General features: G+C 40.1%; 4 protein-coding genes across 4 annotated transcripts; 1 reads left to right on the top strand and 3 right to left on the bottom strand.

The window, feature by feature from the left end:
• The first annotated feature begins 1357 nt into the window (after nt 1-1357).
• LOC115683135 (monocopper oxidase-like protein SKS1) lies at nt 1358-7038 on the top strand. The gene is made up of 9 exons (XM_030607564.2): nt 1358-1678; nt 2827-2936; nt 3038-3308; nt 3444-3582; nt 4229-4595; nt 4975-5340; nt 5727-5805; nt 6268-6467; nt 6628-7038. The coding sequence occupies exons 1-9, from the start codon at nt 1538-1540 to the stop codon at nt 6728-6730; spliced, it is 1776 nt and encodes a 591-aa protein (XP_030463424.1). The 5' UTR covers nt 1358-1537; the 3' UTR covers nt 6731-7038.
• A 1420-nt stretch (nt 7039-8458) lies between these two features.
• Nucleotides 8459-10170, bottom strand: LOC115683081 (probable pectinesterase/pectinesterase inhibitor 59). Its single transcript, XM_030607495.2, has 2 exons — nt 9285-10170; nt 8459-9202 (listed from the first exon to the last, which is right to left on the bottom strand). Exons 1-2 carry the CDS (start codon nt 10168-10170, stop codon nt 8508-8510), a joined length of 1581 nt encoding a protein of 526 aa, XP_030463355.1. The 3' UTR covers nt 8459-8507.
• A 5746-nt stretch (nt 10171-15916) lies between these two features.
• On the bottom strand, nt 15917-17045 carry LOC115683083 (21 kDa protein-like). Its single transcript, XM_030607497.2, has one exon. It carries the CDS (start codon nt 16831-16833, stop codon nt 16231-16233), a length of 603 nt encoding a protein of 200 aa, XP_030463357.1. The 5' UTR covers nt 16834-17045; the 3' UTR covers nt 15917-16230.
• A 3505-nt stretch (nt 17046-20550) lies between these two features.
• Nucleotides 20551-21460, bottom strand: LOC115683082 (21 kDa protein-like). The gene has a single exon (XM_030607496.2). It carries the CDS (start codon nt 21373-21375, stop codon nt 20773-20775), a length of 603 nt encoding a protein of 200 aa, XP_030463356.1. The 5' UTR covers nt 21376-21460; the 3' UTR covers nt 20551-20772.
• Between the last annotated feature and the right edge of the window lie 5595 nt (nt 21461-27055).

Below are 27055 nucleotides of genomic sequence, written 5' to 3' on the forward strand. Positions count from 1 at the left end.
TTTATTACAGAACAAAAATTTTAAGAAAAATGAAATTGCTCCCTATAATGCTTACAAACCTTGAGTTAGACTATCCACAAATAATGATCACTTCCCTCATCCTTTTATGATAGAATGCTTTGAATTCTAGCCATATAAAATTGCAAGTGGACCTCCATATAAAACCGGTTCTAAAATCGGTCCGGGTGTTTTCACTTGGAACCGGAAACTGGACCAGTTCTAATCGGTTCTCAAAAAATGGAACCGATTCTCGGACCGGTTCAAACGGGAATCGGTTCTCGGACCTGTTTTTCGGGTGGACCGATCCGGTTTCCGGGTACACCCGGTCCGGTTGCACACCCCTAGTTTATTTTGTAGGAAATAAATTATTCGGGAAACATTTTCCTAAAAATAATCGCTTGCATTGCTTATAAAAATGAATATAAACGAAAAATGCTGTTCGTCCCACGAAAATGTTTAGTCATAAATTATTGTTGACAAATAAAAGTATTTTTCATTGGCTAATAATTTTGAGCGAAACATGCAATCATTTTTAGGAAAATGATATTCGAATCATTCATCTTTCGCAAAGCAAATGGAGTCTAAAAGAAACGAACCGTAGGAAGGCACTTAAAATTTACTAAAAAAGGTACTGCTAGAAAGTTAATATTGCCATTTTGAAGTTGTGGGAAACTTGGTGCAATTAATATGGAAAACTTTTTGAAGATATTATTATGTAAAAGACCGATCTTTAGCACATGTCAATAAGGAGTAACTCCTTCAATAGTCTTCCTTTCTTGTCAATGTGGCAATACCATGTTTATGGCAATTCAATAAAGGGAAGTGTATCTAAGAAAATTAAAGAAGAGGTAGTAGTATCTTGATTTACAAGACAGCAAAATCCAATTTCCACCTCTTTTATATTTCCAACTATAATGATAGCTAGAGATCGAGCCCAACAATCATGTTCATGTGGGGGGGGGAAGGTGGACTTCCAATGGCATGATTGAGATCTGAGTGACCGATGATTCCCCTTTCATTGCATAATGAACCAATCAAAATTAAGCAAATCCCACTTTGGTCCAAATAATTGAGATTTTAAAAAGAAGAAGAAAGAAGAAGAAGAACGAGGCCAAGCTGTCTAGATATTCCTCCTTGTCATTGGCAAAAGTGTCAAATTCATTCTAAGAAGGAGCTTCCAAATAATTGCTCAATCATTAAAACATTATCATTCGCCCACAAAATTTAAAGAAAGAAAGAAAGAAAGAAAGAAGAGGACCTTGCCGCAGCGGAACGGGGCGTAGCCGGTAGCCGGTCGACGGGTCCACAAATTTTCCCAGCACGGAGCCGTTTTAGGGCAACCGCGTGAGACTGTTTTTTCCACTCCCCTTCTTCAGTGTGCACACAGAAAGCGAGAGAAATTTCCTACGCGCACTCTCTCTGCAGATTTCGCTCTCATTTTGATCATGTAAGATCGCGCCATTCGAGCTTCTTCTTCTTCTTCTTCTTCTTCTTCTTCGTCGATTTCGACATTGCAGGCGCAGGCGCAAGCTTCGCCATGGCTCTGCTCCGGCTATCCCTGCTCCGCTCGATCCTCGTTGCTCTGCTCTGGAGCGCGTGCCTGGCCGCCGATCCTTACGCCTCCTACGATTTGAAGCTCACGTACCAGACCGCGTCGCCGCTCGGCGTCCCTCAACAGGTCGGTCCGCGTGTCCCCCGCTCTCGCTCTCGGCCGCTCTGTGCATCTGTCCCCCTCCCCTTCCGTTTTTCGATTTTTTGAAAAGCTCGTTTGAGTTTCGTCTCCGATGGCGGTCCAATGCGAATCTCTTGCCCGAGCGGGGATGACATTACAGGCGCAAAGGAAATGTCGCCTCGATACTGCTTCTGTGGTGATTGATGTTTGTTCGATGCATTTGCCTGCAAAATATTTCTTTTTGTCGTCACGGAGGTTGCTGACGAGCTAGGATTACGGCGTATGTCAATCGTGGTTGTATAAGGTAAGAAATCATAAAAAAAAAAAACGCGGTAAATTGGGAAAAAAGGAAATAGGAAAGGGGAAACTCGTGAAATAGCGACGCGGTCTTGTTTCTCTGTTCCTTGTTTTTCAGTTTTTTTTTTTGTTTTCTGTTTGCTTCGCACATGAACCACGAGTAATAGTATGTGCATGTTTAGCTGGACTGATGGATGCGGTGAAAAATTGTTGGAAATCAGTGCTGAGAGGATACGTGGTCGAATCTTGAAGAGAGAAGAAATTAGAGGGGAGTGAGGGCGATTCTCTCTCCCTTGTGGAGTTTGCGTTACTTAAAACTGGAAGGGATTGGAGGAAACTGGACATAATGGCTGCCGTAGGAATTCTCACGGCTCCATAGTTCTTCAATAATATCCTTTACCTTGACCCGTATTTGTCTACCAACTAAGCAGCCAAAGTTTATCTTTGTTTGTTCTCCCTTTTCTCTTTGGCAATCGCACCAATTGTTTCTCTATATGCTGCTCTTGTTTTACTAACCAAATACTTTTGTACAATTCCATGGTTATTGTGTTCATTTGTTATTAATCTATGTTGATGGTGTTTTCGGACTCTAGCGCACGCCGTGTACCTTTTCCCTTTGTTTAAATACTCTCTTCTCTGTCGTTGATGTGCCGGGATGGGTCAATGGTTATCTACTTGATTTGCATTTTGATTTTCTAGTCAGGATCCCAGTTGGGTTACGATTTTGCCATCATCATCTTATCATTAATGTGGTTTCTCGAGTCATGTGCTAATTAGTCACATATGGAGTTCTACTACTAGCTTTGAACTTAGCTACATTTGAGCAACTTTATAGATCTCATCGCGGTTGATTGCAGGTTATAGCAGTTAATGGGAAGTTTCCTGGCCCCCTTATCAATGTTACCACTAATTACAATGTCATTGTAAATGTCAATAACGAGTTGGATGAAGAGCTTCTCATGACATGGTAGGTTTTCACCTAGTTTTTTTTTTCCCTCTGTTTTCATTTGGTCCGAATCATTTCTTTAGAGAGAATATATGAGGCTGTTTGACTCAATCATATGACAGGCCTGGAATTGAAATGCGACATAATTCATGGCAAGACGGTGTCCTTGGGACAAACTGTCCAATCCCTCAAACATGGAACTGGACCTATCAGTTTCAAGTGAAGGATCAGGTTGGCAGCTACTTTTACTACCCATCTCTTAATTTGCAAAGAGCATCAGGTGGCTTTGGTCCAATCATCATCAACAATAGGGATATTATTCCTATTCCTTTTGCCCAACCTGATGGGGACATCATATTGATGATTGGTGATTGGTATACACGAAACCATACGGTTAGTTTCATTTGTTCTTCCTTTTGTATTTGCACGTGGTGTGAACTTATGTACTTACTCCGTAGTATATGTTCATTTCCTTATCTGTTGGCTAAGAGCTGGCCATTGAGAATTAGAAACGATGATGTTTCTCAGGCACTAAGGGCAGCCCTTGATGCTGGAAAAGACCTCGGGATGCCAGACGGGGTTCTTATAAACGGAAAGGGGCCCTTTAGATACAATAGCACACTAGTACCTGATGGCCTAGCATACGAAACTGTTACTGTTGATCCAGGTAATCTTCTCTTGGTACCTACTATATGGTATATCGTCATATGTGCCATCTGTTTTCGTTTCCCCGCTCTGCTCCAAACCAAATCCAACTTCTTAGCAAAATCAATTGTCCCCTTCTTCATTGTGGGTAAAATACGTTTTGACGCAGGCATCTATTCCCTATGAGGGTCCTCCGCAAGTTGAACTCAAAATAATTGGTGTCGGTTGTTCATCTACGATAACGATTGTGTATCTTGCTCAAACATACTGACGGCTAAATGTTGAGACAGATTTTGCCGGAGTTGAAATGTCAACTAGATAGCATGCCACTTTGGGTTTGGATTTCATCTTTTGTCAGAACTTGCATATGCCAAGACTTGTCCTCCATTTACATTTTTAAAAAATGAACTGAAATAGATTTCGGGGATATTATTTATATTCATGAAAATGTCAAAAGAAAAGAATAGAAGAAACACCAGCATAGGGGATTGTTAGGGATCATATGTTACTTTATGGTTTGAATCTTCTAATTGTGTATCCGGTTTGTTAAATTGGTCGCAGGTTGTCTTTGATCTCTTTTCTACTGGATAATCTGAGATATCGAAGCATTAATGATCCTTGACATGATTTGGCCAAAAAAACTTAGCCTTGATATTTTTTTTTTTCAGGAAAAACATATCGCATCCGAGTGCACAACGTTGGGACATCGACTAGCTTGAACTTTAGGATCCAGAATCATAATCTGCTTTTAGTGGAGGCGGAAGGCCATTACACAGCGCAGCAAAATTATACGAGCTTAGATATCCATGTTGGGCAATCCTACTCTTTCTTAGTAACCATGGATCAGAATGCCAGCACTGACTACTACATTGTGGCAAGTGCTAGATTTGTGAATGAATCACTCTGGCAGAGAGTCACAGGTGTGGCCATCTTGCACTATACTAACTCAAAAGGACCAGCAACTGGCCCTCTACCTGACCCACCTAATGATATCTTTGACAAGTCCATGTCTATGAATCAGGCAAAATCAATCAGGTGCTTTTTCATCTGTCTTTGATCTAGGATTGACTTTTATTCTAGATGATTAGTTATTGATGCAATAAATATTGAAACTGCAACATGCATCTTTGATAAATTCAAGTCTGATTCCATGTGATGCTGAAACTTTTGCATTGAGTCAGTCTTAACTTCTTCGTAAGTTAATGGAGTTGTTGAGGCAGTTAGCATGATAAGTTCAGTTTCAGTTTTTTGATCACCGAAATTTATGCAAATCTGCTAACTCAACAGTGAATGAGCAGACAAACAATACGTGACAGGCTTCTGGTCATGGCTATGCATTAAGATGTGACAGGCTTCTTGTGCATGGCGCATAAAAATCGTTGCAGGAATCTCAAGTTGTTTTTTTATTGAGCAGGCAGAATGTTACTGCAAGCGGAGCTCGCCCTAATCCACAAGGGTCTTTTCATTACGGTTCAATCAATGTGACTGATGTATACGTGTTGGAGAGTGTTCCACCAGTAACAATCAATGGGAAGCTTAGAGCCACATTGAATGGTATCTCATTTATCAACCCAGGAACGCCTATAAGGCTTGCTGACCGTTATAATGTGAAGGGAGATTATAAACTTGATTTTCCAAGTCAGCCCCTGGATCGACCACCCCAGATAGATATGTCTCTGTTAAATGCCACCTATAAAGGATATATAGAGATAATATTGCGGAACAATGACACCGTGATGCAGAGCTTTCATGTGAATGGTTATTCATTTTTTGTGGTTGGGTAAGCTTTCCTCTATACCTTTTACATACGATAACTCTTTTTGTATGCTGAACAGCAGATCAAATCTGTTAATGTTTTTTCCTGAATGTACTATGCTAGTACCAATGAAATAATGTGAAAGCTTTGATTTACATTTTCATGAACTTTAGTGAATGCACATTCCTCGTAGTAGTATTTTGACCACTAGTGAAGATAACTGTTTTTAAATTGCTTCAGGTCATGGAACTGCATGTTCATACACAAAGAGAAGTTGTTTCTTAATTTATGTAGCCATATTTCTAATTCATTAGAGGTGCAGTTCAAGTTAATTTCTCAAGGACATATATGTGCTTTTTCTATTGAGGTTTTAAGTTCATTTATAATGGGAATCGATCATATGATTGTAGTATGGATTATGGTGAATGGACGGAGAATAGCAGAGGCCAATACAATCGTTGGGATGCAATTTTCCGATCCACAACGCAGGTTTGTCTGGACTCTAGTTTTCATTAACATAGATTAACAATATCTCAAAGACAGGGCCGGACAATACTATGGCCGTGGTAGTTTTTTTAATTAACCTTGCGAAAAGATGCCTCCAGATATGTTCCTTCAACTTAGTGGAAAATGGTCCTTGTCATCGTTTAGTCGCTGTTTTGAATCGGGTGATTGTGATTACCTAATGTTCAAGGACTTTTTTTTCGCTTCCTTCCCTAAAGCTACTGTGTGGGTTCTGAGTTGGTTATGAATTCGAATTACTTAAAAGTCTATTTTGAAATATTTACTTTAGGCTTTTACAAGAATGTAATTAGTATGCAGACTTAGATAAGTTTTGGAACTGGAAGTTTAGGTTGGTTGATTGTCGTCGTAGTGTAAGTCACCTACCTTGAATTTTTCTATGAGATGCATCTTCAAGTAAGTTGATATTTTCATTTGTATCAAATGAAGGTTTTCCCTGGTGCTTGGACAGCAATCCAGATATCTCTTGACAATCCTGGAGTCTGGAACATTAGAGCTGAAAATCTTGATAGATGGTATCTTGGTCAAGAAACTTACATGAAAATTGTGAACCCCGAAGAAAATGGTCAAACGGAGTTGGCAGCACCAGACAATGTGCTATATTGTGGTGCACTTAAGAACATGCAGAAGTATATTTTTAGAAGCCTCTCTCTCTCTCTCTTTCTCTCTCTCTCTCTCTCTCTCTCTCTCTCACACGCAGCCACGCACACCCCCACGCGCATACACACAAGTGCGCACGTACTCATTTTGTACTATTTTGTTGAGACCTTTTTCTCTCACTGTCTTCAGGCAACAAAGTCACTCATCTTCAACCTCCAACATACCTGGAAAATTGCGACTGCTCTTTACATTCATGCTGGCACTTTATGTGGGGATTTTCTCTTTCAGCTGACCTTTCGTCTAATATAAAGAATTCCACAATGCCGTTCTGGAGGTGGCTTAGCTTACTATGCTGGTGGAAGAAGAATCTGAGGCCAATTTTTTTGTGTAACTGTTTTTGGATTGACAAATCACATGTTAAGGAGTTTAATTGAATCTTTAGGTGGGCATGCTCTCTCTCTCTCTCTCTCTCTCGGGTGTATTTTAGGGGTGATTTTGGGAATCCATCATTCTTATGTATCTTAATGTTACATAGTGATGATGACTAACCCATGCTGAATACAATTGATTTTATACAAAATTGTCTATGTGCTTTCTGCAGTCATGGTGCTCAACATGCTTTGATGTAATCTGTTCTTGTCGTGGTTATTATCCTCTATATATTTGATTTCAACAGGAAAAATGCAGAATACAACATCAGAATTGCCTCTCAAGATGTGCAATTTATATGTATGTGCTCCATGCTATTTCTACTCTATATCGCTGCAAAATAGAACCCTGTTAAATTGGAAGTCCTACTGTAGGCAAGTTTACAATTAGAGTTATATACGGAGACATAAACAGATTCATGGTTCCTTTGTATTGCATTTGGGCAGACTGCAAATCAGATTCCATTTCATCCTTGTTTCCGGTTTTATCTTTTCTTATCATTCGCAGCGAATACTCTTTATCTGTTGGAATTCCTATACACCTACAAATTATATCAAGTTCCATTGACGAAACAGTAAGTCGGTCAGGTTTTGGGCCGGGTCATAAATGGTCCGACCCAAATTGACCCATTTAACCCGTGTATGACCCATTCAGTGCAATGCAAATTTTTCGACCTATATCTGACCCATTGTGCTAAAATACTTTCATATTTAACCAAATATAGAGAAATTTGTTTCTTAGGACTTTTTCAAAAATTGAACGACTAAAACACTTTCATGCTAGTTGACAATTTTTATAATTTTTTTTGAGTTTTCGATTTTTTTTGTTTTTTATATTTATTTTTTTGTTTTCTTTCTTTTTCTTCTAAATTTGGCAAGGGCCACAGAGACCGGCAACAGCATTGACCGGCAGTCACGGAGACCGAAGATAGGCGACAGCAATGACTGACGACCTGAGATGACGGACCAGTGACCAGGACGACTGGTGGCAAATATCGGCGATGGCGGCGAAGACCGGAGATGGCGGCAACCGATGGTTCAAGTTAATAAATTATATTTGTCCCAAAAAGAAAGTTAGTAAGTTGAATGGGTATATATGAATTTGTTAAATGAGTTGAATATCGGTTTGCAACAAACCCATATAGACTCATATAAACCTATGCTTTAATGTTTCAAATTCATTTTGACCCATTTTAAAATTTTAAGTGACTCATATTCAATTTGGGCCCACTAAATCTGAGTTAATAAATGGGTTTGTGATCCATATTGCCACCTCTAGCATTGATGCATGAGTTTTTTTTTTTTAATGTTGAGATATTGATGCAAAGTGTCAGAAGGGAGTAAACTTGCGGATTATTGCATGATATGATTGTACGGCAGTACCTGTAGTGCCTTCATTTCAAAGTGATGATCCGAAACATACGCTAAGGACACAGAGCAAGGAGGAGACTCTCTTGTTTCTTTTGCATCTTGTAAAAAATATCAGGAATTTGGAAGTAGGAGAAGTCCAGGAGCTTTTTAACTAATGCAACAGAACCCACAAATCGATAATAATTTGCAAAAAAAAAAAAATTCTAAAAGACACAGCACGATATACAATCAAGAATCAATGATCACGTAATCATAAATACAGAGACATGGTCACAATCCAGAAGTGAATGGCACACCGGTCGCCGGTAACCATGATCCGCCCGCTATGAAACTGCCCACGGTGAAACTCGAAGCAGTGGCGGCACTTGTGATTACATGATAACCTGGCCATGTAACTCTGTTTCTGGTCGAACTTCCGGGTCCAGAGTTCCCATACTCGCCATAGTACAATGTGTTCCAAACAGAATTACTACCTGCCCATGTGGTCCAACCTGCAGGACTAACTAAAGAGCCGAGATACGTTTTCATGTATACTGTCCTTGAGTATTGCATCCATGGCCGTCCGAGGTATGTTTGGACGGCGTTTGTCGACTGCAATAGGTCGGATGTGGCTAGGACTCGCGAATTGTGGATTGAAATTCCCGTGTTCTGAAAGGGATCGTTGCGCCCTTGAGCAGTTATTACATTCGATTGGCCAAGCAATGGCTTCCTAGCGTAGATCAAGCAATTTTGGAAGACCACCGCTGCATTTCCAAAGATGAAGTCTATGGTGCCAAAAATGTAGCAGGACTTGTAAAATTGACGCTGTGAAAGCACCCACAGAGTGTCTTGGTATCCCTGGAAAGCGCAGCGGTAGAACACCGAGAGGTCGGATGCCGATCGCAGCGCAACTGCTTGCCCCTTTTGCGGACCTGCAGTGTTGACAAACGTAATGCCACGAGCTATAAAGCCAACGCCATCGATACCTGCAACCACAATAGAGCAACTTTGATCAAGTTAACCTCATTGAAGATTACAAAGAAAGCATTCTGGAATTCGAATCTTTACCAGCCGTTGCGGAACTATACGTAGTGTAACCTCCTCCAACACTTCGACTGCCCGTGATAATGGTGCTCTTTATGCCATCACCTATCATCAGGATATTGTTATTGTTATTGGCTACCTCTATGTATTCCCCGTAGACTCCTTTTTTCACATAGATGATGAATCTTGCAGTTGTGGAGCGCCTTTTTGCAGCCTCATCTAGAGCTGCTTGTATAGTTTGGAAATGCCCCGAGCCGTCTTTGGCCACCACGAGATTAGCCTTTATTGTGGAGGATTGCAGTAGTTTCCTATCATGACTAGACAACCAACTAGGAAATCCTTCTTCGTAACTCTCTTGTTTTTCATTCTGTAGCAAAACCCCGTTCACCGCCAAACTATTGCTGATCAGCTGCGATAAATTAGTCGACAGGGCTGGAGATATGAAGTCGGAAACATTCAGATCTTGAAATCCCAATTGGCACGCTTGAATGTTCGTGAGAGCCGTGCTGAGCCATGTTTGAGCGTCAAAGTTGCTGCAGTTTTTATGTGGCCCTCCTAGGCCTTCCAGGGTTCGGTTGAGCTGCCAAACCGTGTTATAATAAAGTTTCGTGCAAACGGACCATACCTGCCGTTGCCTATCAGTCGTGCAATTCTTGCTGAATTGCGATACATGCCACTGCGCATCGAGGGCTCGGTCCATGGTCACGTCAATCATAATTTGGCGGAACTCCGATCGGTCCTGCGGTGGTGAGCGGTCACGGCGCCGATGACCAACAAAATAGTTGCATGGCGGCGGGTGTGGCGTGTCGCCGCACCACCGGCTTATGTCATCATTGTTGTTGTTCCTAGAGATTGCTGAAGAAGGGAAGAAGAGTATGCATATCAGGCACACTCTGACGATCATATCCATCATGGTGCTCTGGTATGTGTTTCTTGTGGTCAATGAGTAAAGCCCGTATCAATATGAAGATATCTTCAATTAGGAGAACGAAGCTGCAATGATGAGTTGGCAAATGGGGAAGATTGCTTGACAAAGGAGAGTGTGTTTATAGTAGAGAGGGAGCAAATTTGACTTACAACTCTTTTGAGTAGCAATTCAGGCAATAGCTTTCTTTGTGACTAATGAATCAAATCCCAGATGTTAAAATAATGGTTACGAGATGACTTTCTATGCGGGCTGAGGAGTACAAGGAGAGGAACACTTGCAAAATATCTGCTGTATGGAAATTGCCAACTCAATGCATAAAAAAATGCAATGTTTAAGAAGCAAGTCATTCTACATATTTACGTTACAAGGAGCACATCATTATTGATCGTTAGCTTGTGCCCAAAGAAAAGAAGGCAAAAAAGAGAGAAGGAATATCTGCGCGGTAAATCTCATTTCATACCGATCGAGAGAAAGATGGGCTCGTAGCTGCTCTGTCCGGAAGGCATTAATGGAAGATGTGGTTTCACAACTACATTTGATCTCAAGATCACGTGTGCAGGTGCCATCCAGTTTTAAGAAAACAAAAACAGAAACGGGTAGAGATTCATGTAGACTTGATGCACATTAATGTACGAGTAGACTTTGGGACACATTAACTCACGACATGTTCCTTACGTTACTGATTTACTGAATATCGTTTGCTCAGAAGAAGGGATTAGTTTAAGGGTCTGTATATCCTTCTGGCAATGGACGAGTTGTGTATATTGCTTCATATGTATATTGGAAGCAAGAGTTGTTTGAAGGGGTTTAAGGCACTTCCATGTTACTCCAGAGCCGACGGCCAAATCCGTCAACAAACTAGGGCTGCCCATGTGCTCTTTCATTGGTCAACCACGCGTATCACCGCCCAAGTGTTCCTCAGGATAGTTATACAGCCAAAATATGTAATGCAATGCAAGCAACATCATCTCTCTTCTCATTAGACTTTTCTTGGATACACTGAAATCAAGGAAATCTCTTCAACAGACTAAGTACAATACCATGTTCATATACACCTGTTTTCCTCTAAATTCAGTTCAAAACATGTATGTGGTTCTTCATAGATGTTTGTGTGGAGTCTTTCACGGATGAAGTTCTTGATACAAGTCCTTTTTCATTCCCCCCAAGTAGGACATATTGAATTTGATAGGGTAACTGGTAAGGTAAGATGCATATCAATGCAACTACTACAGTTGGGTGATGGTATTAAAATCAAGGAACATCATTCATGTATGTGGTTCCTCAGAATAGTTATACAAGCAACATCATCTTTGTTCTCATTAGCCTTTTCTTGGATACACTGAAATCAAGGAAATCTCTTCGACAGACAAAATACAATACCATGTTCACACACACCTGTTTTCCTCTGGAAATAGTTCAAAACATGTATGTGGTTCTTCATTGATGTTTGTGTGGAGAGTCTTTCACGGATGATGTTCTTGATACAAGTCCTTTTTCATTCACCCCAAGATAGGACATCTTGAATTTAATAGGGTAAGGTAAGATGCAGATCAATGCAACTCTACAATTGGGTGGTTTTAATACAGTCAGTGGTCAACTTTCTTTTGAATCTTCATTTCACCTCGAGATTCTTCAACCTATTAATTAGCTATACGGTTAGATCTCGCTGTAATAGAAAGCACACATATCAGGAGGCGCAACATCATTCTTTGTGAAGGATATCACTATTCAGCGGCTGCGATACCAGTTAAACAGTTTTAGTTCGGGTGAAGAATATTAAACTAATCTGCTATCTGACGTGAATTAATTCGCATCGAAACATCATCTGCATTTCCCCTTTCTTTATCAATTGTTGGACCAATCGAGAAGCGGTCGAGTTACTGCTACATCGATGTAGGTGCGGGTGTGGCAGATCCTAAACAAGTTGTTTAAGCGAAATGGGATCTCAAGAAGTTGTGCCAAATCGCTCGGTGATCAATATTCTGTAAACTTTTGCCTGGAGATGACAAGCTCAGAGGGCTTCTTGCTAGCAGTAGAGTTACCCCCATAAAGCCCGTCGACCTTCTTTTGCATAAGCAAGGGCCAATTGGGCCCAAGGGTACACTAGAATTGGAATAGTATATTTGGATCATCGAGAGCGCGCATGATAATCATTTTATTTCTGGTCAGATCTATTTTTCTATTTCTGAGAACATGTTTATAATAGAAATCCATTAGGTAACGCAATTTCATTTTTCTATTTCCAGAATAAATTTTTTTAGTCCAAAAATAGGTTTGGAACGTAAATGAAAAGTAAAAATTTTCTACTTTTCTGTTTTTGGAACAAAAAGGAGAAATGAAAACTCTTCTCGTCACTTGCCCTCGCCTTTTGCCGCATGCGACCGCTGCCCGCCGCTGGCCACTGCCACCCCCTATCGACCACCGCCACCGCCTTCTGCCACCTGTCGATGAATGAAAAAGAGCATAAGAGAAGATATTTAAGAAGGCCTATCAAAGAGAAATTTTGTGTTGTTATCAAACACGTATTTCTGTTCAGGAACTCGTCTAGGGAATATAAATAGAAAAATCTATTTTTGGCCAATAATCTATTCCAATAATAGAATGGTTATCATTTGCGCCTAAATTACTAGTCTTTTGGGAAATTGTCCAAAAAGTCCTAAACGTATTGTATGACGGCCAATTCAGTCCTAAGCCTTTCAATTGTGCCAATTTAGTCCAAAGCCTATTGTACGGCAACCAATTTAGTCCTAGACCTTTCCACTATGCAATTTAATCCTATATCTTTTGACAATTTGCTAATTTAGTCCGAAACCATTTAACGAGTTGATAATGTAGTCCTTCTGAGTAATTATGGCTGAAAATCATCGAAGGGCTGCATTGGCAAATCATCAAAAATTTTATGATTAAATTGGCAAATCGTCAAACGGTTTAGAACTAAATTCGCATAATTAGAAGATTTAGGATTGAATTGGCCATTGTATAATAGGTTTAGAACTTTTTTGACAATTTTTCCCTCTTTTGGGTCTTTTTTCTTGTTGGAAATACTCGACCCAGACCAGCCTAGCTCGGCCCAACCTAAGGCCAAATTTTTGGGTATTTTCGATTCGGGTATTAAGTAAAGAAACTTGGGCATTTCTTTGGTTCGGGTCGGGTTTCCGTTTTTTCTGCTCTCTTTTTTCCCCTTCTCACTTGCATTCTCAAAAATTCTAAAAAAAAGCACCATATACGGCCTATTCTTTCTAAAGCATGTGCCATGCATGCGGTATTGTTTATAAACAACTCGTTTATTCACAAGTCTCGCGCAAAAAAGAATATTAATTACCTTGTAAAGAATGACCGAGAGACTCGTGTGTTATGCCATTAATGACGAGCAAAGAGAAGTGTGATTTTAGATATATCAGTTCATCCATGAAATCAATACAGCCAATGATGCGACCTACTAAAAGACGAATCATTTTCGACGTAAATGAAAGTTGGACAAATCATCTAAAACAAGAACTTTGACGAATTAAAAGGAGAACAACAGCCTCGCTTGCTTTAGTGTAGAAATGACATTCATCCTTATTGGCTGAAAGTCTTTTTTAATTTGAAAATGAAGCTAAAAAAATAGGCCCATAAAGCCACCAAACCCTAGCGAGTGGGATCGAACTCGAAGTGCTTCTCTCACAATCTCTCCCTCCATGATATTTATACAATTTATTTGAGTTGTGTGTGTGTAAGCGTGCTCTTTGATTTTGTCTTCATACTATTTAAATTCTGTATGCGTGTCTATGTATGTGTTTTGTGTGTGTCAGGTTGAGCTGTTTTTGGGGAATTGCAGATTTCTAGACCATCATCATGGATGAGCCTTTTCATTCGTGAGTTGATCACCATGTTGATTTTAGTTTTCGATGTTCGAATTCTCAATAAGTACAGCTATTGGGATTTTATTTGATAGCGATAACACATAGCAACAGAGATAAGTTATGCAAAAAAAAAAAAACAAACAAACAAATACACACTCGAAACCCAACCCGGTTCGACCCGACCCGACAACTTGGGATATATGTGGTTCAAGTATCAGGTCGGGTCGAGCACGGTTCCATGCCGGTTCGGATCAGGTCGGGTATCCAAGACCCTTAGTTGGAATGACTAACCATACTCGACCAGCCGCTTTTTGTTCAGCCCCAAATGTACTTCAGTGATTTAACTGCACAGGTCATTTGCCAAGCCTATTTTGGTTGGGTTCCATTCATTTTTTTCTGTCCTATGTTTCGGGTTTTTATTAGGATGCGGAAGTCCGCCATCCATTGGTAACTTTAGGCTTACAAAATATCTTGCTAATGTCATGAAGTAGAGTAGGCGCAAGCGAAATTCTCAGAGGATAAAACCTACCAAATGGTCGAGCTAGAGCAAGCTTAGTAGTTTGACGAATCATCTCGCCATCAGTCGGCGATGACATATGTTGTGTAAGCTATGTACATGTGGCCGTCAGGAGCTATTGCTGGATATACAACATATTCTCAATGATTGTATAATTATATCTTTCATTTTCACGTCACAAAACGTATATAGTGTTCCTGGTCGATGCATCGAACTTTATACCTACATATTGTCATTTAACCTTTTCTAACAGAAACCCGATAAAATATTTATTTATTAAATCACGCATTCATCTAACAATTTAAATATTTAAAACAGTCGGCAGTGATCCCGCAAAATCTCACATGGTATCAGAGCTGGGTTAAATATGCTAACAAAGCCTAAAGATAGGTGATAACTACATGTCCAAATAAACAGTTGCTCACTGCCAAAAATAGGACTTCATGCGTAGGAAGGATTACCCAAAAAAGTCTTAAACTTATTGCACTTGTGTCAATGTAGTCCTAAACCTTTCAATAGGGCCAATTCAATTCTAAACATTTTGACAACTTGACAATTTAATCCTAAACATTTTGATAATTTGCTATTTTAGTTCTAAACCTTTTAAGAATTTGCCAATTTTGGCCGAAATCGTTGATGTGATGGTCCTATTAGCGATGTCCATCCTACGCGGCACGGCCAGCGTTATCGTGGATAATTTTTTGCAATTTTTCAAAAAATTTCTCAAATTTTTATAATTCTTTTTCTTTTTCTTTTTCTTCCCTTCTTCCTCTAGCCGGTCGCCGGGTCTCAATGATAGCCGGCAAGGTTGAGCAAAGCTTGCCCTAGCCAACCAGTAGCGAGGGCGAGCCTCACTCAGCCACTGGCGAGGCTCGCCATCACCGGGCTGGCAAGGCCAACCTCACCAATGGTCGGCGAGGGCGAGCCTCACCAAATCTAGTGAGGTCAACCTCGCTAGCCATCGCCAAGACCTAGCAACCGGCTAGAGGAAGAAGGGATTGAAAAAAAAAAAAAAAAAAGGAAAGGAAAAAAATTATAAAAAATTCAGAAAATTTATTAAAAAAATTGCAAAAATTGTCTACGTCAGTATCGACCATGTTACGTACGATGTTGACTAGACTGTCACGTCAGCGATTCGGGCCAAAATTGATCGGAAGGATAAAATTGGTAAATCGTTAATAAGTTTAGAACTAAATTGATAAGTTGTCAAAAGGTTTATGGCTAAATTGACACAATTAAAAGGTTTAGGACTAAATTGGCATAAGTGTAATAGGTTTAGGACTTTTTGAGTAATTTTCTCGCGTGCGCACAGCTGTGCATCAAACGGGGAAAAATCGAATATTTGGAACTTCCAAAGAAATAAAAGTCCAGCAAACAATAGCTCCATTAGATTCAATTCGATCACTAGATACAAGTCTGCATATATGTGCACAAATTAACTTCAGCGCACCCGGAGGAAACAAACTTAACCTCATTCACGCATCTTATCGCTACCTTAACCACCGCCATCAACTCTTTTAATCTGGCGGCTCCGTCGAGATCTTATAGATCAACGACATAACACCTAGAGTTTCACAATCATATAATGTATATCCCAAGCGATTATATACCTTCTCTATGTATCTAGCTAGGTATGATTGACAAGTAACAATTACGGTCATGGTTCTGTAGCGCTAGGCATTAGCCATGTAGCGAGGCGTAACGATTGATCAAGGCCAAAGCATTACTGGTGAGATGCGCGATGGTCAGTATCTCATTCCTCACAACCGTCTTCACATTGCCGTTCATCATTCTCCCGGCAAAGCCGTCAGAGCACGTGTTCTCATCGGTGAGGGCAGCGCTCACCCACGTCTGCACGTCATTCATGATCAGCCCGAAGTTGGAGGACCTCTTCATCTGGCCCATCTCGTCGATGGACCGCCTCAGCTCGTCCACCGGGTCGCTCAGCTCTTCGACGCAGTCCTGCATCGCCCCAACCTCCCTCGGCTTCATCCCCCGGGCCTTTGACAGCCTCGCCATCATGGCCGAGGTTGAGCGTGCCTTGTCGAGGGTCACGGTGAGGGCGGCGCTGGCGAGGAGCTTAGGGCTCATCTGGATGAGGCTGGCGTGGCCGGAGAGGGAGGTGTAGCACAGGTCTGGGTAGGTGGTTTTACCGCATGATGTTCTTATGAACTCGATGTTGGTCGATGTTTGGGCTGAGCTAATTAGGGTGGTGTAGGGACATAAGGCAAGGCAAAAGAGGAGCGTCGTTGCTAAATTTGCTAGAGCACTCGATCTTTCCATCTCTCTCTTCTCTCTTTGTGACTGTGTTTGTGTTCGTGTGTGAGTGAGTGAGTTGAGTAGTTGAGTTAGGCGATGAAAGTGGGTAAGGAAGATCCCCTATTTATAGGGAAAGAAAGCAAACCCAAGTTGTAAACCGAACGAGAGCAAATAGGATATGCATGGGTCGATGGCTCCGTGAAGATGAGGGTTGGGAGGAAGATGGAGACTTGAAGCTGAATGATCTTTTGAGCATACAATCATAAAGATCTTTCGGTCGATAATATCATGCGAGTATATTATTGATGTTTCGTTTGTTTTGCGAAAAATAAATAATTTAAAAAATATATTTTTTAAAATAATCGTTTATATCGTTTGAAATAATTAATTGATAGAAAATATTTTCATTATTGATAACGGTTTATATTTATACATTTTCGTGAACGAAAAAATATTTTTCGTTCATTTATTTTTATAAGAAATGTAAGCGATAATTTTTATGAAAGTAATTTTTAAATTATTTATTTTTCTCCATACAAACGGAATCTGATGTTGATATTCTTGGGCACATCATCGGAGGGGCCTAATGATACTGTAGCATTTCGCGTCCGACTTGATAGGTGAAATGGAAGGAGGTACTACGTAGTACCCACAACTTGCATGTACCGGGTCCCATGGGTTTCAAGCTGTCTTCATGGTCACCTTTTAGTGAGCAAGTTCGCCGACTGCGCAACATCAAACTTGCCCTCTTATAGCTTTGAGAGTCCACTTGCAGAAGAGAGAGACAAAGGCATGGGTCAGTGGGCCCCCGCCTGGACACGTGATGAGCGTCGAATGGAGTGCCTTATCCGTGTGCATGACAAGATGGACCTACCTAATATTTTCTCCTAAGTATCTTCTCTCCAACGTGTTCGGTCTTCTCTCTCTTTTTATCGTGTTCTTTTGCCTAGGTCGGTTATCTTTCAGTCTTTTGGGGCTAAGGATCGGGCATCACTGGGATTTTCGTGTCCCTTCTTTGGCTTTAGTAATCAACCGCTAATATAAGAACCTAAGTTAAAAGAGAGAGAGAAAAAAAAAAACAGAAGATGCATAATCCGCAAACTGACGCCCCTATATAGAGAGCTTGAACATGAAGCCATATTGCCTAATCACCGACGCATGAAAAGCATTCCATTCGAGCTATCCCAAGATGAGATCATTCTTGATGAGTCTGCATACCAAGGATCGAAAATCTTATAACGCGCGCGTGACCATTTATGCCAATTTCTGTGGATCGATTTTGAGGAAGCAGAATTAAAAACATGAAGTACATGCCTCAGTTTTTTGCCTCTCAAGACCTTGATTTAAGCAGTGTTTAAAAAGATAAGGGTGAATACCACGAAAAATCCCAAACTGATACACATGTAATAAATTTAACCAAAATTAATTTTTTGACCATCAAAAACTCCAAACTGATACACCTATGACAGATTTACCCTTCATTAGTTTCCGTTGAATTTTACCGTTAAATTACTAAGTTAGATAACACGTGGCAGTTGACGGGTATACCAATTTGGGGTTTTACTCTTCATTTGTCACAAGTGAACCAGTTTGTGATTTTTTATGGTATTCATCCAATTTAATGAAAACTAATGGATGATAAATTTGTCACAAGTGTACCAGTTTGGGATTTTTCGTTGTTAAAAAATTAATTTGGGATAAATTTATCACATGTGTACTAGTTTTGAGTTTTTCGTGATATGAAAAGCTGTAGGAGACATTTTTGTCGAAATATCTCTCCCTTGGCGAATCATAGTGCTGATGTGGCCCAACACCTAACCATCTACTAGAGGTGAGCATGGTCAAGGTGGGCATTTCCCACCATGGAACCAAAATTGCCCACTAAGGACCGTTTCCAAAAAATTAGAACCGCGAACCGATCGTTGGTTCCATGGATCTACTTGGGATAGGAACCATTGATCCGGTACGATTCCCGGGTGAGTCCATGGAACCGGTCCCATCAAGTTTCACGCAAATGGAGGTGACCGAGAGTAAGAGAGGGAGACAATGAACGGCCGAAGGCATAACCGTGAGTTGATGGGCGTTGAGCTTAAGAGTCGAGACTATGAGTGAGAGATAAAAATACGACTCAGACAAAGTGAGAGTGAGACGGAACGAGCTCGGCGCTGAGCTCGCCCAACGGCGGCGAGGGCAGAGCTTGCCCAGCCATGGCGAGCTCCGCCCTCGCCGGCCCTCGCCGTCGCACAGCTGTGGCGAGGCTGGGCGAGGTCGCCTCGCCTTGCCCGGCGACGGCAAGCCTCCCCAGTGGACCTCGCCGGCGAGCTTCCCCCTGGCCGGACTGGCCAGGGGGAAGAAGGAAAAGAAAAAAAAAAAGAGAAAGGAAAAAAAAATTCGAAAAAAAATATTAAAATATTGCCACGTCACCGCCCGGCGCCGGCCGGCGTCCACGTCAACGCCGGCCGGCGTCCACATCAGCTTCGGCCGGCCAAAAGGACTGAATTGGCTGAATTGCAAAAGGTTTAGGACTGAATTGGCACAATTGCAAACGATTTAGGACTTTTTTGGTAATTTTACCGCTTCAATAGCGATTTAGACAAGAATTGAATTTGTGTAATGAGGATGAAGAACAATAAATTTAAAGGTAAAGAAATGCAAATATTGGAAACTGAAAATACATAAAGAATTTTTGTTAATGATCGTAAATCCTTTTACAACAGTTACACATCGCCTTTTATAAATTACAAAACATAACTGTTTAATACTCTAATGACAATTACAACCATATCTCCATAACTTTAGGTCCAATGATCGATGTCAACATCATCAACAAGCAAGCAGTTACAACTCCTTAAGTGTCACTAAGTTCAACCGTCAATCTATATCTTTGTCTTCAATCAGCAACTTCACTTCATCTCCTCCCTTTATTTCCCTACATCCTTAGCCAAATTCATTGTAACATTGGCCATGTGTTGGTTTTATCATCCAATCGATATGTTCGTCGACCATTCATCATCATGGGTAAATAGCTGTATTTTATGATCACTGATAAGTGTTTCCATTATCAATAACTTACTGATAATCAAATTGAACTTAGCACTGAGCTTTATACTCGTTCAAATTGATGTCATGTCGATTCAATGATTCGTATATATTTTTTATTTTGTGTAAATAGATGTCCCTTTAAAAAAATTAAAGATTTTTAATCCTTTTCAATATTTAAAAAGGCACAAATAATTACTTCTGACTGTTTGATTGGACGTGCATTATTGCCTGTGGCGTTTCAAAATTCACGAAGTAGTAACAATTACTTCTGTCCTCAACCCGTAGAATTTTGACACATCACCACGTTTGGCGTATCCCTCGAACCATTACCACTATGAACCGTCCGCATTTGAACCGTCCCACTTCGTCGTACAATATAAATACCCAGTGAGATTTTTTATTTTATGTTGTTCTCACTTCATCTTCAACCTCTTGCCCATACGTTCCGCACTCCTGTTTCCATTTCAGCACATTTCAAGCTCGTTTCCTTAACAAGTCTGGGACAATATTGAACAGGTAACCCTGGATATTGAGGAAAATCTGCCCATTCGTAAGACCTCCATAATAGAGTACGTGTGGTCCACTTAGGTTTGGTCGATTTATGGCTTTTCCAGCAAACAATAGGTCCATTAGAATCATTCGATCACCAGATACAAGTCTAATATAAATGTATGCACAAATTAACCGCAGCGCACACGGTAGAAACAAAATTAATCTCATGCATCTTATCGCTGCCTGAACCGCCGCCATCAACTCTTTTAATCCGGCGGCTCCGTCGAGATCTTATAGATAAACGACATGACACCTAGAGTTTCACAATCATATAGTGCAGGTCCCAATCGATTATATACCTTCTCTATGTATCTAGCTGGGCATGATTGACAAGTAACAATTACGGTCATGGCTATGTAGCTCTAGGCATTAGCCATGAAGCGAGGCGTAGCGATTGATCAAGGCCAAAGCATTACTGGTGAGATGAGCGATGGTCAGTATCTCATTCCTCACGACCGTCTTCACATTGCCGTTCATCATGCTCCCGGCAAAACCGTCGGAGCACGTGTTCTCGTCCGTGAGGGCAGCGCTCACCCACGTCTGCACGTCGTTCATGATCAGCCCGAAGTTGGAGGACCTCTTCAGCTGGCCCATCTCGTCGATGGACCGCCTCAGCTCGTCCACCGAGCTGCTCAGCTCCTCGATGCAGTCCTGTATCGCCCTGACCTCCCTTGGCTTCATCCTGCGGGCCCGGGACAGCGTCGCCATCATGGCTGAGGTCGAGCGCCCCTTGTCAAGGGTCACAGTGAGGGCGGCGCCGGCGAGGAGCTTGGGGCTCGTCTGGACGAGGCTGGCGTGGCTGGAGAGGGAGGTGTAGCACAGGCGTGGGTAGGTGGTTTTACTGCATGATGTTCTTATGAACCGGGTGTCGGTCGGTGTTTGGGCTGAGCTAATTGAGATGGTGTAGGAACATATGGCAAGGCAAAAGAGGAGCGTCGTTGCTAAATTTGCTAGAGCACTCGATCTTCCCATCTCTCTCTTTGTGACTCTGTGTGTGTTTATTGTGAGGGAGCGAGGAAGTTGAGTAGTTGAGTTGGGCTATGAAAGTGGGAAAGAAAGGTCTCCTATTTATAGGGACAGAAAAGCAAACCCCAGTTGTAAACTGAATGAGAAAAAGGTCGAAGGATGGCTAATGGGATATACATGGGCCGGTCGATGGCCCCACGAAGGCAAGGGTTTTGGAAGGAAGATGGAGACTTGAAGCTGAATGATATTTTGAGCGTCTGAGTTTAATAATCATAAAGATCTTTGGGTTGATAAATATCATGCGAGTACATTATTACAATTGATATTTTCGGCACCTCGAAGTGACCTAATGACATGTAGCATTTCACGTTCGACTTGATAGGTGAAATGGAAGGAGGTAGTACCTAGTACCTACAACTTGCATGGACAAGGTCCCATGGGTTTCAACCAGTTTTCTCGATGGTCACCTTTAGCGACCAAGTTCGCAGCGTACTGCGACTGCGCATCATCAACTTGCCCTCTTGTGGCTTCGAGAGTCCACTTGTCCGACTATAAGCATCTTCTCTCCAACATGTTTGGACTTTCTCTCTTTTTATGTACTTTTTTTGCTCTTTGGTCAGATTCCTCTCAGTCTTTTGGGCTGAGGATTGACACGTCGAGTTCTTATCTGGAGGAGAGCCAAGGGATCGAGCGTCGCTAGGATTTTCGTGTCCCCTTCTTTGGCTTAATTAAGTACTTGACCACTGGACAAGAAACTAAGTTAAAAGAGGAAAGGGAAAAAAGAAAGAAGATGCATGAGCCGAAATCTTACGCCTTTCTTTATATGGAGAGCTTGAACATGAACCCACATAGCCTAATCGCCAAACACGCGAAAAACATCCGGATAGAGCTATTCCAAGATCTGATCATTCTCGATGATTTTGCATACCAAGGATCGAAAATCTTATCATGTGCACGCGATTGTAAATGCCAATGGCCATGGATCTACTTTGAGGAAGCAGTAGAATTACGAAACATGAAGTGCATGCCTTATTTTTTTATCTCGAATTATCACTACATACGAATCTGTTGAATTTAAGCAAATCTACTTTCCCATGACCCAATGTTTCATACTATCCTACCTTTAACTATGAGATTTTTGTAACTTGATTAGTCCATTATCACATTAAACCTATATCGATTTCTATATGTGTACCCATTTGTCCAATAATTCTTCTTTTTTTGGAAGGGCCTTGATTGTGACTTTGATTGAGACCTTGATTTGGAGTGTATTTGTTTCGCAAAAAATCAATGACCTAGAAAATATTTTCTTGAATACGATCGCTTGTATCGCTTATAAAATTGAACGAACCATAATAATTTTCATTAGTCATGAAGATATTTGGACATAAATTATTGTCAGTAATGAAACATCTTTAATTGAGTAATTATTTTAAGTAATTATTTTTTTAAAAATATTTTTAAAAATATTTATTTTTTTGAGAATCAAACGGAATCTTTGCTCCTGTTTAAAAAATAACGACGTGCGAGCGTATGCTCTTCAAGACATTCTGTCGAATTATCTTTCCTTGGGAATCATAATGCTGATGTGGCCCAACACCAACCTATGTGTCGCCACATGTGGGCACAATTAACGTGGAAAAAATCCGAATTGATAGACTTTAACGAAGAAAGCGAAAGCGCTTTTTGCTTTACCTTCGATGCATGTGGGCGTGGGCCAGTCGGCCTCGGGTAGGGCCCACTTTTGTGAACGCTCCCAACCATCACGGATTCCGGCGGCCGACAATCTCACAAATAATTCATGAAGAAATCATTCTTCCTTCGTCCACTGGATTTGCATGAAAAATTGTATGGTTACGTGGGCACATGAAAGAAGGACATTATAAGTATCACAATTTTTGAACCAATTCATTTTAGTGTCAAAATTTTTTGCTGGATCACTTTAGTATTATATTGAAAAAAAAACGGTCCAGCGATGAAAAGTCTTACGTGACCTTTTTAATAATACATTAATGCCTATGTAGTAGCTTTTTTATAAAAAAGAAGAAGAAAAGAAAGTGTACCGTGGACAATGAGGTGACCCTTCGTGACAAAACCGTCTCTTCAAGCAAAACACAAGCTCTCTCTCCTTCACAACTTCACTGATCATCAGGCAAAGCAGAAGCTTCCCAGCGCAATTTTTGATTACGTAAGTCGAAGGTGAAATGGCTCGCTACAATCGGGCAATAACGATGTTCTCGGACGGCCACTTGTTTTAGGCGTTTGCCGTTTGCCGTTTGCCGTTTGCCGTTTGCCGTTTGCAAGGCCATTTGGCGGCTCCGACACTATGGTCCTCGGCGTGGAGAAGAAATCCACTGCTTAGCTCCAGGACTCCAATTTTATATAGTATTTTTCACCTTCGTCTTGGCTTTGTTGACACGAACTTGAGCACTTCTGCTTAGTCTTCTCTTCATCGCAAGATTTAGTTTTTAATTACTACTTACCTTACCAAATTTTTTTTTTTTGGGGCTTTCCATGCGTAATGACGCCGTTTAAGGGCTTTTTCATTGAATTTTACCATTTCGAATTTCCGACAAGCTACATCGACCAAGAAAACTGTTTAAAACATTATCACGTCGGATTTCTGACATTCCAAATCGAAATTGACACTTAAGCGACATGGTGAAAAATCTTAGTACTAAAGTGAGCACTACCTACCATCTCAAAATTATGGCACTTTTTGTGTCTCTTTTCCATGGAGTTCTGATTATCGGTTATGCTAGATTTCTTTTTCTTGCCCAAACTAATTAATCTTCATCCGACAAGATCTAGCGACGTTTTTCCATCCGCTATGATTCTGCATTGTCTAGCTGTGCACCAGAAATGAATATTGGGATTGAATGCAAATCTCAAAAGATATTGATCCGTACTCTACTTTGAGCTTTCATGTCCATCATAAAGAATACATAATAATAGTTTCACAAGCCATAACCAAACTTAGTTCATAAGCGAGAGGGGTGACTTTTTCACACGATTGATTGACGCGTTTATGAATATTAATGTCGACAGATTTGCAAAGGAAATGCATATTATGTAAATGGTCATGCTTTTTTTACTCTTAGTTCGACTAAAACACTCCCCAGTAAATATATTGTGACCATTTTATCCATTGTAAGTCCCATCTTTCAGCATCCTCTGTATTTTTTTAATATCCCTTTTCTTGGAATTTCTTTTGCGTGTCTCACTTTCCTTTATCATCACCCTTCTCTCTATCTCTTTGATGTTTGAGATGATTTTTACGTCGTTTTTCATGGTGGGTGTTGGATAAGTTGATTAGATTCGAATTGTTGGTTAATGTTGAGTAATGTTGTAATTTTCCTTGTGATGGATTCAGATTAATAAAATCTGAAGGTGTTTTTTTTCTTTTTCTTCTTTCATCTCTTTTTTTTTATGTTTGGAAAAAGTAGGGGGAAAATTGTCAATTCAGTCCTAAACATATTGTACGGCGGCCAATTCAATCATAAACCTTTTTAATTTTGCCAATTTAATCTTAACTTTTAAATTCTTGCCAATTCAGTCCTTCCGGTCAATTTTGGCCGGCCGGCGCTAACGTGGCCGTCGGCCGTCCGGCGTCAGCGCCGACCGGCCAAAATTGGCCGAAAGGACTAAATTGGCAAGAATTTAAAAGGTTTAGGAATGAATTGGCAAAATTAAAAGGTTTAGGACTGAATTGGCCGCCGTACATTAGGTTTAGGACTGATTTGACAATTTTCTCAAAAAGTAGGTATTGATTCATTTCTCGTTTACTGTTGAATTTGATTAAAGATTATGCTTTTAAAGATGATCTTTAGTGAGGCCTTTTGGCATTGCTGAGTTTCTCTCATTTTGGGGATTCTATTAGTTGAAGTCTTTGAAATTTAATGGGGAAGAGCGAAAAGAGAAAAACGGGTCTTTTCCGATCCTAAACAGTTTTGCTTTCACAAAGTGAAAAAATGTTTATCATCCCATTAACTTCTAACGATAAAACCTAGTGATTTCTTTGACCCTATGTGGATAGAGCATGCATTTAATTTTTTGAGTGAATTTTGAGTAGTCTTTTCATTGAAAATTTCTCTGGATTGATTTCCATTAGCCTCTTTCTTTTCTGCAATCTGTTTGGCAGAATGATTTCAAGATGCACATATTGGTTTAGTTATGGTTCAGACTTAGTAAAAGATGAAGGGTTTTTATCCAATAAACTTCAATTTTCCTCTCATTTCAGTAGGTTTATTGAAACTTTTTTACCATTTTGTTTGCAGTTCTTGATAAAAACAAGTGGGCACGCCAAAATGCATTTTCACATATTAGCCAGTAAAGTCTATTGGTGGCGGTGCAAAATCTAGTTGAGTCCCCGTGTTATATCGGGTTGGTTTTGAATAGAGAAGGCTTCCAATGTTGCACAATCACCAATTAGACCTAGAAAATATCATTCGACTGAGTTACGTGCTTTTATGGAGGTGATTATTGTTGCATTTTCTCTACAAGAGAGAGAAAGAGAGAAAGATGCATAAAGGTGGGATGAAGAGAAAGGAAAATGGGACCCGCAAAAAAAAAAAACCAAAACAAGACATAGAGGGAAGGTTTAAGATATTAAAATGTATGACCCACAATGGGTGAAATAGTCCAAAACACTTTGGTGGGGAGTGTTTTAACCAAATTAGGAGTGGAAAAAGCGCAACCCTTATATAAATTGGTTTTTTTTAGATTGTTAAGACATTGGGATGACATGAATAGACACGAGCTCATAATCCAAATGAAGCTTGCGATCGTGAATTGACGTCCTTATCGGTAGTTTATATATATTGACGTGGGGCACTTTAAGATTGATTTTTTGGTTTGTTATTTCATAGATTTAGGATTTTGTTAATCAATGTTTTCTTTCTTTGTTTAACTAATTTTACAAATTTTAGAATTTTTTCTGATATCTTAGATGATTTAATTTTCAGTTGTAGTAATAATCCCATTAGGTTTTAGATTTATATCTAAGATTTAGTAGGAAAGACTTTCTTATTAATTTATCTATTTCCTATTCCAAAATTAAAATTTAATTAGATGTTTTTACATATAAATGTCGCATTATGTTTTTTTTTTGTAAGGTAGCTAATTTCTTGATGACTTATTGAAAAATCGAGATTTTTTGTTGTTGTGCTTGGCGCATGTGCGCTATCATATTTGTTACAATCTTCTCTTGTGTTTTGGATTTGTCATTCATGTTATCATCAGTTTTTGTTGCGTCATAAAGAAAAAGGGAAAATAACACAAATGACCCCTGAACTTTTGTTAAATATGTAATATTGTCCCTGAACTTTTAATTTATTCAATGTGACCTATGAACTATAGCCCAATTTGCAAAGCAGTCCTTGGACTTTTAATGTGTTCAATATGATTTCTGGACTTTTGGTAAATATTCAACTCAGTTCCTAAACTATTGAAAATGTTCAATGCAGTTCCTGAACTTGAATTAATGAAAGGAAAATATTGAATATTTTCATATAGTTCAGGTCCTAAGTTGAACATGTACCAATAAACAAATTAAAAGTTCAGGGATCACATTGAACATATTAAAAATTCAGGAGCTACATTATAAATTAGATTAAAGTTTATGGATCATATTATATCAATATCCAGATATATATATACACATAGAGCGCACGCGCTCTATGTGCCC

Source organism: Syzygium oleosum, unplaced genomic scaffold (assembly GCF_021117445.2).
Source record: "Syzygium oleosum isolate NSW1041296 unplaced genomic scaffold, Sole_v2.1 Sole_v2.31, whole genome shotgun sequence".
In the NCBI taxonomy this organism is placed as follows: Eukaryota; Viridiplantae; Streptophyta; class Magnoliopsida; order Myrtales; family Myrtaceae; genus Syzygium; species Syzygium oleosum.